The 16,885-nt window shown below is 38.8% G+C and overlaps 1 protein-coding gene across 1 annotated transcript in view; it reads left to right on the top strand.

Moving 5' to 3' along the window:
• LOC107728511 (TAF3 RNA polymerase II, TATA box binding protein (TBP)-associated facto) overlaps nt 1-16,885 on the top strand; it is a 52,084-nt gene that overhangs the window by 23,344 nt on the left and 11,855 nt on the right. Inside the window, exon 3 of the mRNA XM_016538709.1 lies at nt 10,947-12,634. Coding sequence (XP_016394195.1) covers nt 10,947-12,634 — 1,688 coding nt within the window. The remainder of the gene's footprint in view (nt 1-10,946; nt 12,635-16,885) is intronic.

Genomic DNA, 16,885 nt, shown 5'->3' with positions numbered 1-16,885 from the left:
TGTGTATATATATATATATATATATATATATATATATATATATGTATGTATGTGTGTGTGTAATTTAAATTATTGAAAACTTGAAAACAAGTATTCTTTTTTGAATTATTTGTTTATTTATTTTGCTTGATGGTTAAGCTTTTCCTAAAAAGTTTTCATAGTATACATTTTTCCCAAAACCAAATCAAGCTCATTTGAATACAGAGAGTGCATTTATAAAAATTTTAAACCAACTTATATGCCATTGACCCATTTTGATCTAATTTCTATAGCCTTAAGCGACTTTCAAAATATTCCTATAGGAATTGAACTCCCATATTAGCGTCTCTCGCTTGGTTAAATGAGGCTTCAAGTTGCATACGAGGAAATTCACTTGAACGGGTACATGAAGGCGTACGTTCGGTTGTTGCTTTGTGTGATTTGGTGTGTCCGTAAGTCACCTGTGTGTGTCGACACTGATACACGCCGGCACCAAGTGGAATTTGTCCTGGTGCCATTCTGTCGAATTTCTCTCTTTTTTTTTATTTGTATTTTGTTCGTACGGGCGCGAGGAATCCTGGCCCTCTCTATCACAAAGAGATGCAAATCTCTCTCTTTCTTGCTCTCTCAGTCTTCTGCCGTCGTTCAGCCGTTACGGGAAGGGCAGACTGCTGGCGCCGAGCTGTTTGGGCTCTCTTCAGTACACGCACACACTCACTCACACACACACACACACACACACTTGTTGTGCTGTCACACAACATACCAACACGCAATGTATGCACATGCATGAACTTTGTTTGGTATTTCACCCGTTATTAATGAATGCAAATATATAAATATGCCACACACACACACATATTCGACTGCACACGCATTGAATGCATCCATTAAGCCTAAATGAGGCGTATTGTTGTGTTGCGCTGGCCATTTAGGAAACGCTGAAGACTGGTCCCACAACCCTCATGCGGGTCCCCTCCACTGGGCGGTAGACCCCCTCTGTCTCTTTTCCTTTTCTCTGCTGTTCCTGCTTGTAGTTCACCAAAGGGTGAAGAGTTCATAGAAACAGAAGCGCTCAATTCAGGTAGACATTAGGACGGTGACCTGTCAAAGCAAACTCATCCTGAACCGGAAACATTGGACATTTTTTCCCCTACATTTCCCCCATTCTTTCTACTTCAAACCGGTCTGACCATGTTATGCACCAGAATGTGGTAGGAAAAAGGTGGTTAAATTATTTGACATCCTTCCTCAAGTGCACGGTCAGTTTCTGAGAAGGTCCTCTGTTATATTTATTGTACTTCTCGAAGCTTGAAAAACCGCATGTCTTCATTACATATTTGGACGTCAAACATAGGTTGGACGTTCCGACCGAAAGAAAAAGAGATGAGCGTAAATCGGCTGGTCACTAATTTAGCTCCTTTATTTACCTACCAGAAACTTTTCAAAAAGTTTATTTGACCGCTTCCATAAAAAAGTAAGGTACAGTGTTTATTGACTTGAAGTGGCGATTATTTATTCTGGCTAATTTGAAGCAGCGGTCTCCTCTCCCCGTTCCTCCGTCTCTCCCTTCATGTTTTCGGATAATCCCGGGCAGCGGTGAAGGAGGGGAGTCAGATGAAAGATTAAATAAATAAATAAAGCGCTTTGGATAACATTCCCCTCTGATTGACCTGACCCCGTGACCTGAGAGACACTCACAGAAAGGTCACGACCTGGCCACAGGAATGTTCATTTTGAATTGCACTTGCCCTTACCTTTCCTATTAAACTACTTCCTGAAATAAAGCTACACGGTATGTGCAAAGTATGAATATTTTACCATCCGGAATGATAATATAATATTATAATATCTTGTTCTCTATTGATCATACAAACAAAATACTTTTGAAATTGAGCCTGTCTGTATATTATATCGCTTGGTAGAAATAAATAAAGTAGGATTTAGCATTTATTTTGAACAATTAAACCTTAAAAGATCATTAAAAATAAACTGTATTTTAGTTTTCAACTTTTTTTTAGTTTGTTGTGTTTTGATGACTTTATCCAAGATTGCACGGCTTATTTATTGTCAAACCAAACATCTGTAAGTGGGCCAGATTTAAATGATAGTAAAAGATTTGAAACAACACCATAACTGTTTTACTACTGTATGCAAGAGCTCTTTGTGCTCGACTGCGCGGTCCGAACGTGCTTTGCGTGATGGCTCCGGCTCTCTATGTTGGAAATGTAGTGTATCTGGATTCCTCCCACATCACGCGCAGATGCTCAGACCGATTAGATAACTGTTGTTGGATATTTGTGATGTCCGAAAGATTAGGCCGTTGTCAGTTAAATCTCAAAGAATTTAAGTTATCTATAAGGAAATGTATGTAACATTTTGCATACGTACTTTCCACGTTTTAAATAATGTCATCATTTTGGATACACGTTTATATTTAAGTAAAAATACGTTGAGGTTTTTTTCTTTCTTGTAAGGACTCTAAAAATAATTCTGTGCTAATTGGAGCTTTTATTTTGTTTGAATAAAAATGTACTTTTTATGTGTACAGTGTACACATTTACAATTTAAATTCTACATGAATTATTTATTTGATTAAATAGAGGATGCACTCGGTATATGTATTAGTAATATAAACTCACCAATAGATGTTAATTTTAAAATAGCCTATTCTGTTGAAAGTAGTGATTATTTTTGTTTCAGTTTAATTGAAAAATTGTGTGACTGACTTCAAGCTGTTGATTTTAAATGCAAAATATGTGCAATTTTACATCTTGTATATTATAAAACGTTTATTATAGGGAATTCAAATCTCAACATACATTGTGCGAGTATCTCTTCTTCGCCGTTTGTTATGCCTGTATATATCAGTTCTGCGGTAGCGAGAGGAGAGTTCATCAGAACCAGCAGCAGGTCGCCGTTACTGATCTGCGCAGGAACAAAGTCAACTCGGTCTAGACGCTGCACTGCACCGCTCCTTATCTGTTTATGTGATGGACTTTTTCAAACGCAAACATTTTCTTTAGATGCGCTGGGAACACATTGACCCGATAGGGATCAGACGCAGTCTAATTGCTTCAGATAGCGCTGTGTTATTAGCATTAAAACCAAACACAGGAGCAAAAGCTTCCTGACTTCAGCATCGCTGATGAACGGAGACGCGCGACTCCTGTTTCTTACAGTATTAAACCTGGGAACGATTCAAATGCACTAAGATTGCAATTGATTGTTACATACCCCCCCTTTTGATCGCCTAATAGTTTTCTTGTGTATAAAACTGTTGGAACATTTATTGTGCGTCACACAAGTTTGTGTGCGGGAAAGTACTTTTTAACCCCGCTTTTGACCCTTCTCTGACATGCCTCGCGTGGGTGTGTGTGCAGCGCTGGTTTCAGATGTGCGTTCTTGCCAAGGCGTCTGAGTTGCTCAGACTCCCAAGACAATACCCAACCCACCCCCACCCCTCCGCGAGCTGGCTCGAGGGCATTCCTCCACCGGTTCACTGGTAAGGCTCAAGTGGGTTCCGTTTTTTCAAGCGCTCTAATTGCTGAAAGACATAATTGTGGAGCACTTTGAAGTAAAAGTCAATTTGCCATAAGTCCACCGTTAAGTGTTCAACTAGCCGTTTTTTTCTTCCCCTCAGTGCTGTTCGCTTGCCAGTGAACTTGTCCTGATGTATCGATAACAGCAACTTTAAGACCTGTTTATTTAACAAGGCCAAAATATCAAGCTCTTTTTGTTGTCGTTAGCCAAACTGCGCGTTTACGATTGCGTTTAATACATTAATGGCATCCGCCGAAGACGGCGTTTGTTTTGGGAGTTTTAAGCACGCGGACGAGTTCAAGGCAGGTGACCCGGCGTCATGCAGCCGCTGTCTCGGGTTTTCAATGACTATAAGACTGATGACAGGGTTATGGGAAGTGTAACAGGCACTGACACAATACCTCCATGCTTTGCCTCTCAATGCAACTCAAATTAGTCAGCGCTCACACGTTGAACCTGAACACCTACGCGTGCGGTGTGTGTACGTGCTCGCTTCCGTGTGCGTTGTGTGCGCGACAGGCTTCATCCGTCAGTGTTTATTGTTTACTGTACTCCTGGTGGCGCCAGGGCTAGAGAAAACAGAAGCCTTAAAAACACTTTGTTTTGGGGAACGGCGAAATTCTGCGGTTTTCTAATCGCAAAGGCGATCAGGGCCCCTGATCTGTGTGCCGGCTGAGGGAGGGAGGGGAGGGGAGCGTTACTCAACTGAAGTTCCATGTATGGTGCTGTGAACATGTGGGCGCACCAGTCTGTCTGTCTCCAGCGCGCTCCGGAAAGAAAAAACGAAAAAGACAGCGAGTCACAACGATGGACAAAAGACCTTGCGCCACAATAAAGCGAAAGGTGTCTGTTGTTTGATTTCCTAGCAGTCATGCCGCTCGATATTCCCAAAATAGCACTTTAGTGTTCTGGAAAATGCGTGTTACCTGGTATTCGTCCTCTCTCGTATGATTTGTTGACGATCAGAGGAATCATAATTTAATCCGAGCTTGTATTTTTGCTAAATATGTTCAATATGTTAATATATGTTAAATATGTTAAATTTACACTTAAAAAAAGGGTTTACGATTTACTAGTGAATACTTACTAGTGTATTTTAGAAATAATTACAAAAAAATGGTAAGAAACATTCATTTAAACCTGAAATTTTGAAGTAGAAATAGTGTTTTCTTGTAAATCGTACTCCAGTAATCTTTGTTTTATTTACAGTAATTTTTACATTGTAGTATAAAAATAATCAAGGCATCATTTACACTTTTTTTTTTTCAGTATTTAAAAGAACAATATATGTACTCATTTATTTACATGTCCTGTTTTAAGCAATAAATAACAACATTTACATTTACTTAAATTTTAATTCTGGCCAATACTGATAATTATTTTCAGGTTATTGCTGATAACTGGTTGATATTGAAATTGTATATTATTTGTCTATGTTTATCTATATATAGATTTGTCTAAATAGACAAAAACATTTAATTCAGTCATTTTAAATTATATTAATGAAATTTTACAGTTTTATAAAATTATTGCTATTTTAAAGGGATTGTTCTCCCCAAAATGAACATTTTGTCATTTACATAAATAAGTCATGCATGTGAGAGTGAAACATAAGAGTGAGTCAGTGATGACAGAATTTTCATTTTTGACTGAACTATCCCTGTAAGTATTAAGTATTTAATACTTAAGTATTTAAGGGAGTGTTAGATGTGCATTAAATGTCCAGTATTTGCTGGTATATATCCAGTAATGGCCAATATTGACAGACCGATATGGTTAACACCCGGTCATGCATGAAAAAAAAATACCGTCATGTACCGTGAAACCGGTATAATTTTGAAAAATACCGTGATATACATTTTTGGTCATAACGCCCAGCACTAATATATATATAGTTTGGGAGAACTGATTTGCATATATTAAACTTATCGCAATGGGTGCCTTAGTACATGATTTAGAAACTGTTTGCCAAATAAAAAGTGCTTGAAAAATAAAGTATTCACTGCCCTCCAGCCCTACCTTTGTCCATGCACGTGCAAAATATCATTACTCTATATTTACCGTTGATCGGAAGACTTATTTTGTCAAATAAGTCTGTGGCACAGAGACGGGTGCAGTCAGAGAAAAGAAATGTTCAAATCAACCACTTCACTTTAATCAGGCGTCATTGATGGACTCCTGTCGAAGTGTGTAAATTAATTCCAAATGAACCTTTTTTTTTCCAAACTCAAATCACGCAATGTACACTATTGGCATGAAAGCCCAATAAAACGCTCTTTTCTTACAGGAAAGCAATAATTGATTTGACATTTCTTGCCACTTCAAAGGCTCTGAGCCCTGTAGGCATGGCACTAAATTACTGGAGAAAGAAGATTTGACTTAATTTTTGATTAGTAATATGCGTTGCTCAGAACTTCATTTGGGCAACTTTAAAGGCGATTTTCTCAGTATTTAGATTTTTTTGCATCCTCAGATTCCAGATTTTCAAATAGTTGTATCTCGGCCAAATATCGTCCTATCCTAAAAGTTTATTTATTCAGCTTTCAGATGATGTATAAATCTCAATTTCAAAAAATTGACCCTTATGACTGGTTTTTGTGGTCCAGGGTCACAGATGAACATATAGGTAATCTATTTTAAACAGATTTGAAAGTAACTCATACAGTCAGAAATCTGTTCAGAATTATGTTTGTAATTAGTTTGAGTTTTTTTTTGTCATATAAGTTGTTTTGTACTGATGTCTGACTTCATTCATTTGATCATTTGTCATAAAGAACCATATCTTTCAGTTTGCACAAGTTATTTTTATCAAGTAAAATGAATAAAACTAAAGTAAAAAATCGAATGAGATAAAGTACACAGTAAAAAAAAATCCGTCAACAAAAAAACATCACATTTGAAATTTAACGCAGGGAATTCTGGGAATGTCAATTTACGGTTATTCCCTGTAAATTATACGGTCTTTTTCACTTCCAAAAACGGTATACTACCGTAAAATTAATGTCCAATACTTGTAATGTCCAATACAGTTTTTCCACCGTATATAGTAAGGGAATTTACTGTTAACCATTTAACAGGTTTTTACTGTAGCATTTTTACAGTCTTTTACCGTTAAATTCACTGTCATTTTTTACAGTGCCTTCATTTGTGAAGTTCAGAGGATTATCCAAGAATAGACTTTACCACAAACCTATTTAATATATTAATTATAATTAATATGTGCATTTTAATGTAGAATTATACTGTACAAATATACAAAATATATAACATGAATTCTAAATATTATAATTATCTATTATATTATTATAATGATTAAATTAAGTATATTATAATTAGAATTTACTTAGGAAATAAACTTGTTCTATATAATTCTATGATTGAAAAGAAATGCTATATTTCTATTTTTATTTATAGACTTATTCATTTACATAGCAATTCAAATGTTATATATTAAAGGGAAAATATGTAATATGTAGATGATAACTATGGCTGCCCTGATACAAAATGAATCATATTGTGTCTTTGACTACACTGCCTAGATTCATGTACACTTTGATGCATGCTATTAATGTACTTCCTTTAATATTTTGCTCAAGTCTGTGTTAAACCTACTCTTGCATGTGAACCCAAGCAAAGCTGGATCTCCACACTCTCAGATAAACGGTGTGTGTTGTGATTAGGGGACTCGGCAGGGCCCTGCAGTGAGCGCCGGAGCCACAGAACGAGAGAGAAGCTGCTCTTATCTCAGGCAATTAATCAGAGAGACTCATATTGCGGGACAATTATTCAAAGCTTATTCTTGAATAACTTACAGCCGGAAGCATGCAGAAGTTTCCCCTGCTGGACGTGAAGGTCGTGAGAGCAAGGAGACGCTGCAGGACAGAAGGCCGTGGCACATTTGTGTGTGTTTAAGATAGATACTGCAGACAAGGTCAAAGTCATGGCAAACTCTGCTTCTGCTCCCATTTATTTCACACCAGGCAGGTTTTTCTTTCTCATGTTGTTGTTCTTATGCATCATGTTTAAGGTTGATTACGGATGCGTTGATCAAGAAAGTTTAGTCGATAAATAATATGATGGCTGATGTTATAAATCTGTACTGTTTTGCCTTATTTAAATCAGCATTCATACTATACTCCAATCTGTGATTTTAAAGCGGAAATCAAAGCAGTATATTTTACACTAAAATAATTAATAAATGCTTAATGTTTGTTGAAACCTAATATAAAAGAGTGTACAGTTTGAATTAGAAATAATAAGTATAAATAATTTTTACTGTCAGCCTATTGAGAACAATACAGATTGTTTAAAAATGATAATATTTAGTAGAGATACTGTCACCTGATTTTCACATAATTTAGACATGTAGCAGATCTGTTTATACATAACATGTTTATGAATAATTCTATTTTAGTTATATGATATATATATATATATATATTATATAATTAATTATCTGTTTAGATTGTTAATAGTGTACAAAAGTTCAAGATCATTTTATGAAGGAAAACTCTTGTGCACGCTTATGATGAAACTGTATTCGCAATCCAATCTAAGTAAAAAATAAATAAATAAATAGAACCTGAATTTTCTCATCAGGAATTGAAAAGTAAAAAAAAAAGACAGTTTGCAGTCAGTTGTTGAGGTTTGCTTCTATCCTGATATGGTCTTTATGATGTCATGTTAAAAAATAAAAATAAAAACGGTGTTTCAGAGCGAGAGCAGTTATTAAAGAGTTATTTCAGAGGCAAAGCAGCTATTACATTTTAATTAAAGACGATAAAATAGTATTGTGCTTTATTATGAATTATTGTTATTATTATTTTTTCCTAATTCATAATATGATAACGTATAATTGCAATTAAACCAGTATAAGGTGTTTAAGGAATCTTTGTGTGACGTAGATGCCACCTTCATTAAACACTCCTACAGGTTGATTTTTTAATTTTTTTATGCTCTCAGATGTTAGTAATTGTCCCGCACTGCGGAATTGGAACATTAAACGCATCTTATCTCTTCTCGTTTAGCCCGCTTCTCGAGCCCCCCAATAAACGAGCTGCTTTTAATTGCTGTAGGCCTTAATCCAACTTTTCCTTTTTAATGTTGACCCCCCCCCCCCCCACACACACACACACACCATACCTAACTATTTGTGTGTGTGTGTGTGTGTGTGTGTGTCAGTATAAGAAAGCTGGTTAGTTGCATCAGGCATTGGTCTCCAGTAAATTGACAGCTCTCTCTCTTCTCATTCACTCTCTTTCTTATCTATCCATTTTAATTACTTTACAATGTGTGTGTAAGCTTGTTTTCATTCCCATGTACCATTTTTGGCGCAGTGGCTTTTCCCCCTTATCACTCCCTGTCTTTAGTCTTATTCGCATTTGTAAGTGACACAATCAATTAAGCGCCGTGTGTTTGTGTGCAAGTGTACAAAATCTGTGCTTTTCTTCGGCAGTGCCAAATGAAATGGGAAGGAGGGGGTGATTTTATTTTATTTTATTTTTTTGATATCAGATGAAAGGGAAACTGGTTGCAAGTGAAAACGGAGCTGTTTCTCCACTGGACGGATGAGTAGAGGCCTCATGTCTGAAAATGATCACACACATTCGCAGATATCTCTCATTTCAATCCCTCCCATGAGCACTGTGTTTCAAACACACACTGATTTTCACGTAATATGTGGGTCTTAAGTATGATGTCGTTTATTTTATTTTATTTTAAATTACTACAGGCACAAAAGCCATGTGTACTGAGAACTATGACTATTAGATATATTTATTTTTTATTATTAATTACTATTAACATATGTTTGACGTACAATAACATTTTAAACATCATATCATCCACCCCACCCAATCAGATTAATTTAAATTACCAAAAATGTCAAATGTAGCTATTTCCTTTTTTTTATTTTTATTTTTTTAGCTTTGCTAAACCCTGTTGTCGCATGATTTTCATCATATTGCAAATAATGTAATGTTCCATACCATTTTGACACTTATGTAATGATTTGGACACTTTCTGCATAGCATATGTATTATACACATAGTATGTATATAAAATTTATTACTGTTTCCAGAATTAATAAAAAAAAGTTAAAAACAAATAGTTTTCTTGAATTATAGGTAAATAATAATTTGGTCATTAACTACAAACTAATTTGGTCCTAAATAAGTAATGAGTCACCCGTATTTGAACTCAGAAGAAATTAATTTTAAAACTTCTTAGCTTGACCTCATGAGGTCGATGAACAAAATTTCCTGAAGGTTAAGCACCTCTTTACACTGACCATTTGGTGGATTAAAAAATTGACTTCATTTTTAAGAGTTTCAGACTGTATTTTTGTACCTTTTTCATGGAAACGTCCAATTGTGTGAAAGAAAAGAGAGAGTACTTCTATTCCAGGAAGAAAGGAAATGGAGGATAGAGCCATAAAATGCAAATATCACCCATGCCGCTTTTCCTTTTTTTCCATACAAATTAAATGTCAGCGTTGTGAAATACTGTCACTTTACTACATGCGGAGGAGGCGATGACAAATCCATATTCTTCCTTTAAATAAAAATTCTTATTACGGTGCTGGCGCGGTAATCACGCCGGCACAAAGCCTTCCCGTGATTAACGATAGCAATTTATTGTGCGAGAGGGCCGAGGAGAGGGAGAGCGACCGACGCAGAAGAGACATCATCTTTATCATAATTCGTATCATAAATAACCGGCCCCAGCCAATCAGAGAGCAGCCGGCGTGTCATTCCCAAATAACCTTTGATAACTATTACCATTCCACTGGCCGGAAGAAAGCCTAAAGTCACAATGTTATCTTATCCCCATTCTGTGCTTATAGAATACAACAATATTACCATATAGATTACACTATTTATAATAGAGAGTGTCAGAGGGCTCTGCCTGCACTTCCTGTCATCCATTGTGGTGCGGAGAGTCACAGTGGCCAGATTACCACTGGTTAACTGGTATCACGCCACCCTAGTGTGTAGTGTGTGCGCGCGTGCATTTGGAGTGCTTGGAGACATTAAAAAAAGTTTGATTTAACCAGAGATTGCTTCCACACTTGGATGTGGGTCTGATTTTGTGTGTGTGTATCTTGTTCGCTCTGTTGTTCTGCTGTGTAATCAGGTGTGGATGATTTTGATCTGTTGCTCTGATATCCACCCTCCATTCCACCCTGAGATGTTCCCTCTCTGTTAATATTGTTCATATGTCAATATTGCCCCTTTTCTTATTTTTCCTGTCATGTTCTTTCTTATTATCTGTATTATTTACAAAACAGGGTTGAATCAGGTGTGTAATTAGTGGTTTTCAGTCTGGCTTGCATAGTTATCTGATCCTGTTTCTCAACTCTCTGTTCTTGCTTTTTGCAAATTCTGGTTGCATTTGATTTATATTTGTATGTTCCCTTCTGGCAGATGAGGAAGAGGAGGAGCCGGTTCCTGCAGATATGGGCACTTCTGCCGAGGCCATGCAGGTCTCCCTGGGTGAGGAAGAGGACGTTGAGGAAGAGGAGAATGATGAGAACTGGCTTAATCGTCATGGCGAAGAGAGTCCCAGGCCTGAGGGTCTATTACCCGCCGCCAAGAGACCCCGCCTGAGCAGCAAACCAGGCGTTAGCCCCGAATGGAGTTATGAGCCACGGGAACCTCTCAGTTCCCTCAACTCCCAACACATGCCGCATTCCCCCTCCCCTCCCCTCTCCCCCGAATTACCCCGACCTCCTCTGGCACCTCCTACACCTGGACACAAGCCAAAATTGCCCTCACCCTCTCCTGCACGACAGAAGAACAAGTCACCCAAAAGAGGTGCTGGTTCTGCACCCACTGGTGTATTGGGGCGACCACTTATGTTGACCCCACCCAAGACCAATCAGAAGGCAGGAAAGAGGTCACCCGGTAGGCCCAAAAGCCCCCGCAGCCCAAAGCTAAGCTTTGCCCTTTTGGGAGCAACTGGACGTGGCTGGGCTGGACCTCCTGCAGATGATAGTTCTCGTGATGGCCAGTTCAGAGCTCATGATACAGGAGACGAGGATATTGAGAACTCTATTGCTGCTGTGATTGCACGGGCTTGTGCAGATGGAGATGGATCAGACCCATTTGCTTATGACTCGGACTCAGACAGTGAGGGGCCAAACCCTCCAAAACCTGCACCCAAACATATGCTAAGCCACATCAAACCTCCACAAGCTCTCACCGGAAAACACTCACTTCCACCAGTTCCCCCAAATCTCAACCCGCCTAATCGCTGGACGATGGATGACTCTATAGACGAGGTCATCCGAAAGGCCAATCAGGGTCAAAAGCCAATTCAGGCCCCAAGTCTTTCACCTCCAGAACCCACTTACCTGTCGTCCCCACCTGACTCACCTCCCACACTGCTGCCACCTCTAAAACCTCCCCAGGAACGGAAAGACCCTGTTACCGCTACCCTTCTGAAGAAAAAACTCAAGAAGGACATCAGGGTCAAGTTGAAGAAGAAAGACAAGGAGAGACTCAAGGAGAAGGGCAAAGAGAAAGGAAAGAACAAGGACAAGAACAAGGAGAAGAAGCGGGAAAAGGAGCGAGGGCAGGTAGAGGAGAACAACATGCCCTGGCTGGAGCTATTGCTAGGAGGTGAAGAGCGGAGAGACGGCATTAGCGGGAAGAAAGAGAAGGACAAGCACAAAGACAAGAAGAAAGATAAAGAGAAAAGCAAGAAAGAGAAAGAGAAACGAGACAAGGGCAAGGAGCGAGGCAAGGAAGAGAAGAGGATATCTCAAGGAACCAAAGACATTGCCGCTGCCGTCGGCGCCACCAGCCCACTCTTCAGCCCCCAGACCTGCCTACGAGTCCCATCAATGTTGCCCCCTTTGCCACCAATACTCCCTGATAAATTATTCCCACACCCCAAGGATACCAAGAGCAAAGACAAGGACAAGAAGAAGGACAAGAAAGAGAAGAAGAAGAAAAAAGAGAAGGAGAAAGACAGAGAGAAGGAGCGTGAAAAGGAACGGGCAAGGGAGAAGGAGCGAGATAAAGATGAGAAGAAGAAGGACAGAGAGAAGAAAGAAAAGACGAAGGAAAAGGAGAAAGACAAGCCAAAACTTGAGAAATCAAGTTTATTGGTAAGACGCCCTATAGCACTTACGAAGTCCCTGGTCTCACGCAGTATTTTGAAAGCTACTTTCACTGCTTACACCAAAAGCTACTCTAAACTAGTTAAAACTAGTTAAAGTCAACATGAAATGATCTTCACAACCATTTTATATCTCTAACCTCATATTTCTGAGTGAAGCACAATATGCAGAGGCAACAAGGTGTACATGTACACAGTTTTGCATCGTATGCATATGCAACTGCATGATGTACTCATCATTGAATGCCAACTACATAAGGCCGCATAGGCCATTCATAAAACTTCCACATGAATTCAATATGACTATCAGGTGCAGCATCAATAATGCAATACACAAGAGAGTCACACAGATAGATTTACTAGCTGGCCCCGTTACTAACTCAGTGTGTGCGTGTGTATCTTTCTGTCTTTGTGTCCTTGTGTGTGTGTACCTCTGAGATCAGTGGTAGATCGCTGAGCTACATTTACATTTCCGTCTTTTCCGGTCGATTTGTCCCTGGAATCCTGCTCCTTGCATGGAGCCCCTGTGCGCACACACACACACACACACAATAGACTATGAATCTGTGTGCAAATCAAACAAGGGAAAATACACCTCAAAGCCTCTGTTTACCCAATTCATACCCCATTTTACAGCGTGTATACGTATGTGTGTCTGCAAAAGAGCTTGAGCGAAAGAGTGTGTTAGTTCTTCTTTATCAAACTCATCCTCCAATCGCTTTTCACCGTCCAATGACAGTGATAATGTATGTACACCACATCAGAGCAGCTTGAATTGATTTAGACTGCTGCGGAATTCCATTTTTCCTGCTTTCTGTCTCTTTTTCTTTCGTTACCTGAATCCCTGACCCCCGCACTCTCTTTTTCTCTCCATCTTTTTCTCCGTCTCCTGCTGCCACTGGGAGATGGGATTGAGAAAATGATTTCTCTCGTTCTCCACCTGCTTAAATCTTTCCATCACTTTAATTTTTTGCAAGGCTGCTTTGCTGCCATCCAGGAGAAAAGAAAAAGAGACAAGAGAGTGAGAGGAAAGAGAGAGAGAGAGAGAGGAAGAGAGAGCTGAGGGGGTGGGGAGCCAGGGGGGGGTTATCAGTCGTTGGCCTGAGGTATGTGTGCAAGGGACTTAAATCCGTAGAGATTAGCAGAAAAATGCCGTCGGTAGCAGTAAGGGGCTTTACGCCACTGGTTGTATTAGTTCAGGTGAAAAGAGTATTGCGTTTACATAAAACCGGACAAATCCAGCCACAATGCCAATGCTGTGGGACCACAATGCAATCTGCTATCTCTGGACCTTAACCACAACATCCAGTGCTGTTTCTTGAGAACTGCCTCGGAACTACTGCTACCAAACACGGAATTACAGAAATTGAGAGAGAACGATGGTGGGAGAGAGAGAAGAGATGGGGGCAAAAGTGGGAACAAACGATACAGTGTACAGACAGATGGAAAGAAGAGAAAGAGATTATGCCATTTTTTTTCTCACAATGGGTCTTTAGTCTTTAAGTAAATCTTTAGTTGCTTGCTTGAAAACAAGTGGCAAATGGTTGAAGTCAAAATTGGTTTTTGCAGCCATCTTCATGTGTTTCTAATTGAAACATGATATTCAAATAAAAAAACATTACATTACATAACGTGTACAAAACATATTATCACAGTATTTTTTCCCATCGATATTTATCACAATATTCATTCATGTTGAATGAAAACCTTTCCATGTGCTTGTTATACCTTGAGAATGAATGTACACATAACTTATTTATTCACAATTAAACTCCACAAAGTACCTAACTTTTAATTAAGGGCGCCACAAAATTATTATTTTTCCTTAAATTCTGTGTTTTCCATTGATTTTTTTTCTGGATTCCCTATTTTATGATTTAATACAAATTTGTTACCAAAAATGGTGTTTAATGAAATTAATTTAAATATGAATCGCCATATGTTGTAGTTTATCACCCATCCTTGTTGTATAGAAAGGTATTGTTGAAATCAGCCAAAAAGTAATATTATTTCAGATGATATATTATTGTTACAGAACAACCAGTTAGTAATTACGCTTATTTTTTCAGTCTTGTAAGCCTTATACCACATCGTTACACCAAACACGAGTGACGTGACGCAAAAAGCAAATAGAAACCATTATAATCAGTGATTTTTGTCTAAACTAGATGCGGCGTGATGAGTCATCAACAGTTGCCCCTATCTGTTTCTGACATACTCCACGTGTTTGCGCTACTTCTGACAACAGGATGAATAGATTTGGATTGTCCAGTGCAGTAGACGGTCTCAAGCTGTTTGCGGAAATCCTATTAGTAATGTTGGGTATTCCGTGATGGTCAAGATATACTCTGTGCTTCTGCATGGTACCCTCATCTGTGAATCTTTGAAGACATTCCAGGGATGACATGAATGCCGTAACTACATGAAGTATTTTCAAAATGCAGAGATCAGGGTCATTAGTATGAATAGTAAAGGTAAAAGATGAACATGGGCATTGAATTTACCCCCGTTTATTTTTAATATTGCATATAAATGCATCCAAAGGGATTTTGATTCAAGTTCCATCCTACAACCTGAGAAGAGTCTCCTCACACTGGCTAATCTCCACCCCTACTGAACACTGACTCTTTGCTAAACGGCACAAAAAAGACCTTTGTATCATATTTAATTGTATTGTGCTTTATGGTATTACGCTCTTGTAAAATTTCAAGTTCCGTTTTCACTTTTTCGTTATCGGTTCTTTAGCTCATAGCGCTTTTAAAGAGCGACGCTGGTCTCTAGGTCACGCTAGCTACAGCACTATACATCCATTTAGAAGCTGATTAATCAATTTACGCGATCCCGCAGCCATTTATGTTGGGTGCACGTGCAGTGCGTGTTTGAATGAGCGGGCCTAATCGTGATAGGAGTAGGTTAAGTAGGACGGGGCACTTTTAGGGAGAAAGACATTGCTGCCACCTCCTCAACCACTTAAAGACTAATTAACATAAGCAGATAGTACTATCTCGTCCTGCTTTTGTGGGTCACCCTGAGTGTGTGCACACACGTTCGCTCTTACAGACGCGCACACACACACGTACACGGGCCTTATCGTCAAGACACATGGCCTTAGCTCCTTCCTTAGGGAGGTTGAAAGGTCTGTACTCGCTCGTGTGTTGGACGGCTGTTCCCCATTGCCCGACTGTGGTTAGAAAACACAGGTGTCCTCCTTCCGAATGGGAGATATCGCAATCTGAAGTTATTTGTTTTTTAAACTTTAATGACTGTTAAAAACCTAAAAATTAAACAACTTGCTCTGCCTCAGAAAGACTGGCTTTTTGGATGACGATACAAGTCTTACTTTGCCCCACCGCAATTGTCGACCAACCATCTCCCTTTATTCTGGTTGAGTTTTTTAATCACTGACAAGTAAACAGTCAATGATTAAATAAGAATAAGAAACTAATTACAAGCAATAGGACAAAAAACTACAGTAGAACAAATAAATAAGAAATGCTACATACATGGTATAAAGCAGTGTTTCCCAACCGGGGTGCCATCTGTCGAGAGCAGGGGTGCCGTGTAAAAGATCTCTTTTTAATATTTTTAAATTGCTAAAATGTTCAAAAAAACCATCTATTATATAATATCCATTAGTGCTGGGCGGTATACCGGTTCATACAGAATACCGGTGTTTATTTTTGTTATGATATGAATTTTTAAAATACCGCAATACCGGTGTATGTTGCTTAAACAACGTTCGGAACGCAACACTGTTTGAAAGGGGACCCTTTTCACTGTTGCACTGTAGTGAGGGAACAGCTGTATGTGTTACTAAGCGTGAAAGTTCGCCGCGATTATAAATGAGAGTGACTCCTGGTTAACATGTATTAAAAGGGGTTGTGTTTAGTCAATATTTAGTGTGATATTTTTTGACAATATTCACTCATCATGACAGTAAAATAGGGCATTCTAAGTCAATATACTGCAGTATTTCCTCTCTCAATCAGAAAATATGGTTAACACCCGGTCATGCATGAAAAAAAAATACCGGCATGTACCGTGAAACCGGTATCATTTAGAAAAATACCGTGATATAAATTTTTGGTCATACCGCCCAGCACTAATATCCATTTCTGATGTCGCCAATAATTAGAGATACACCGAAATTCCGGCTGCCGAAAATTAGTTCACCGCTCAGGTTTCACGTGGTGTGACGCTCTGCGTATTATCCCGCTCTATGCGTGTGCGCTCCGCTCAG

The sequence above is a fragment of the Sinocyclocheilus rhinocerous genome, unplaced genomic scaffold (genome assembly GCF_001515625.1).
Source record: "Sinocyclocheilus rhinocerous isolate Xijiao unplaced genomic scaffold, SAMN03320098_v1.1 scaffold307, whole genome shotgun sequence".
NCBI lineage: Eukaryota > Metazoa > Chordata > Actinopteri > Cypriniformes > Cyprinidae > Sinocyclocheilus > Sinocyclocheilus rhinocerous.
This window is presented reverse-complemented; position numbering and strand designations above follow the sequence as displayed.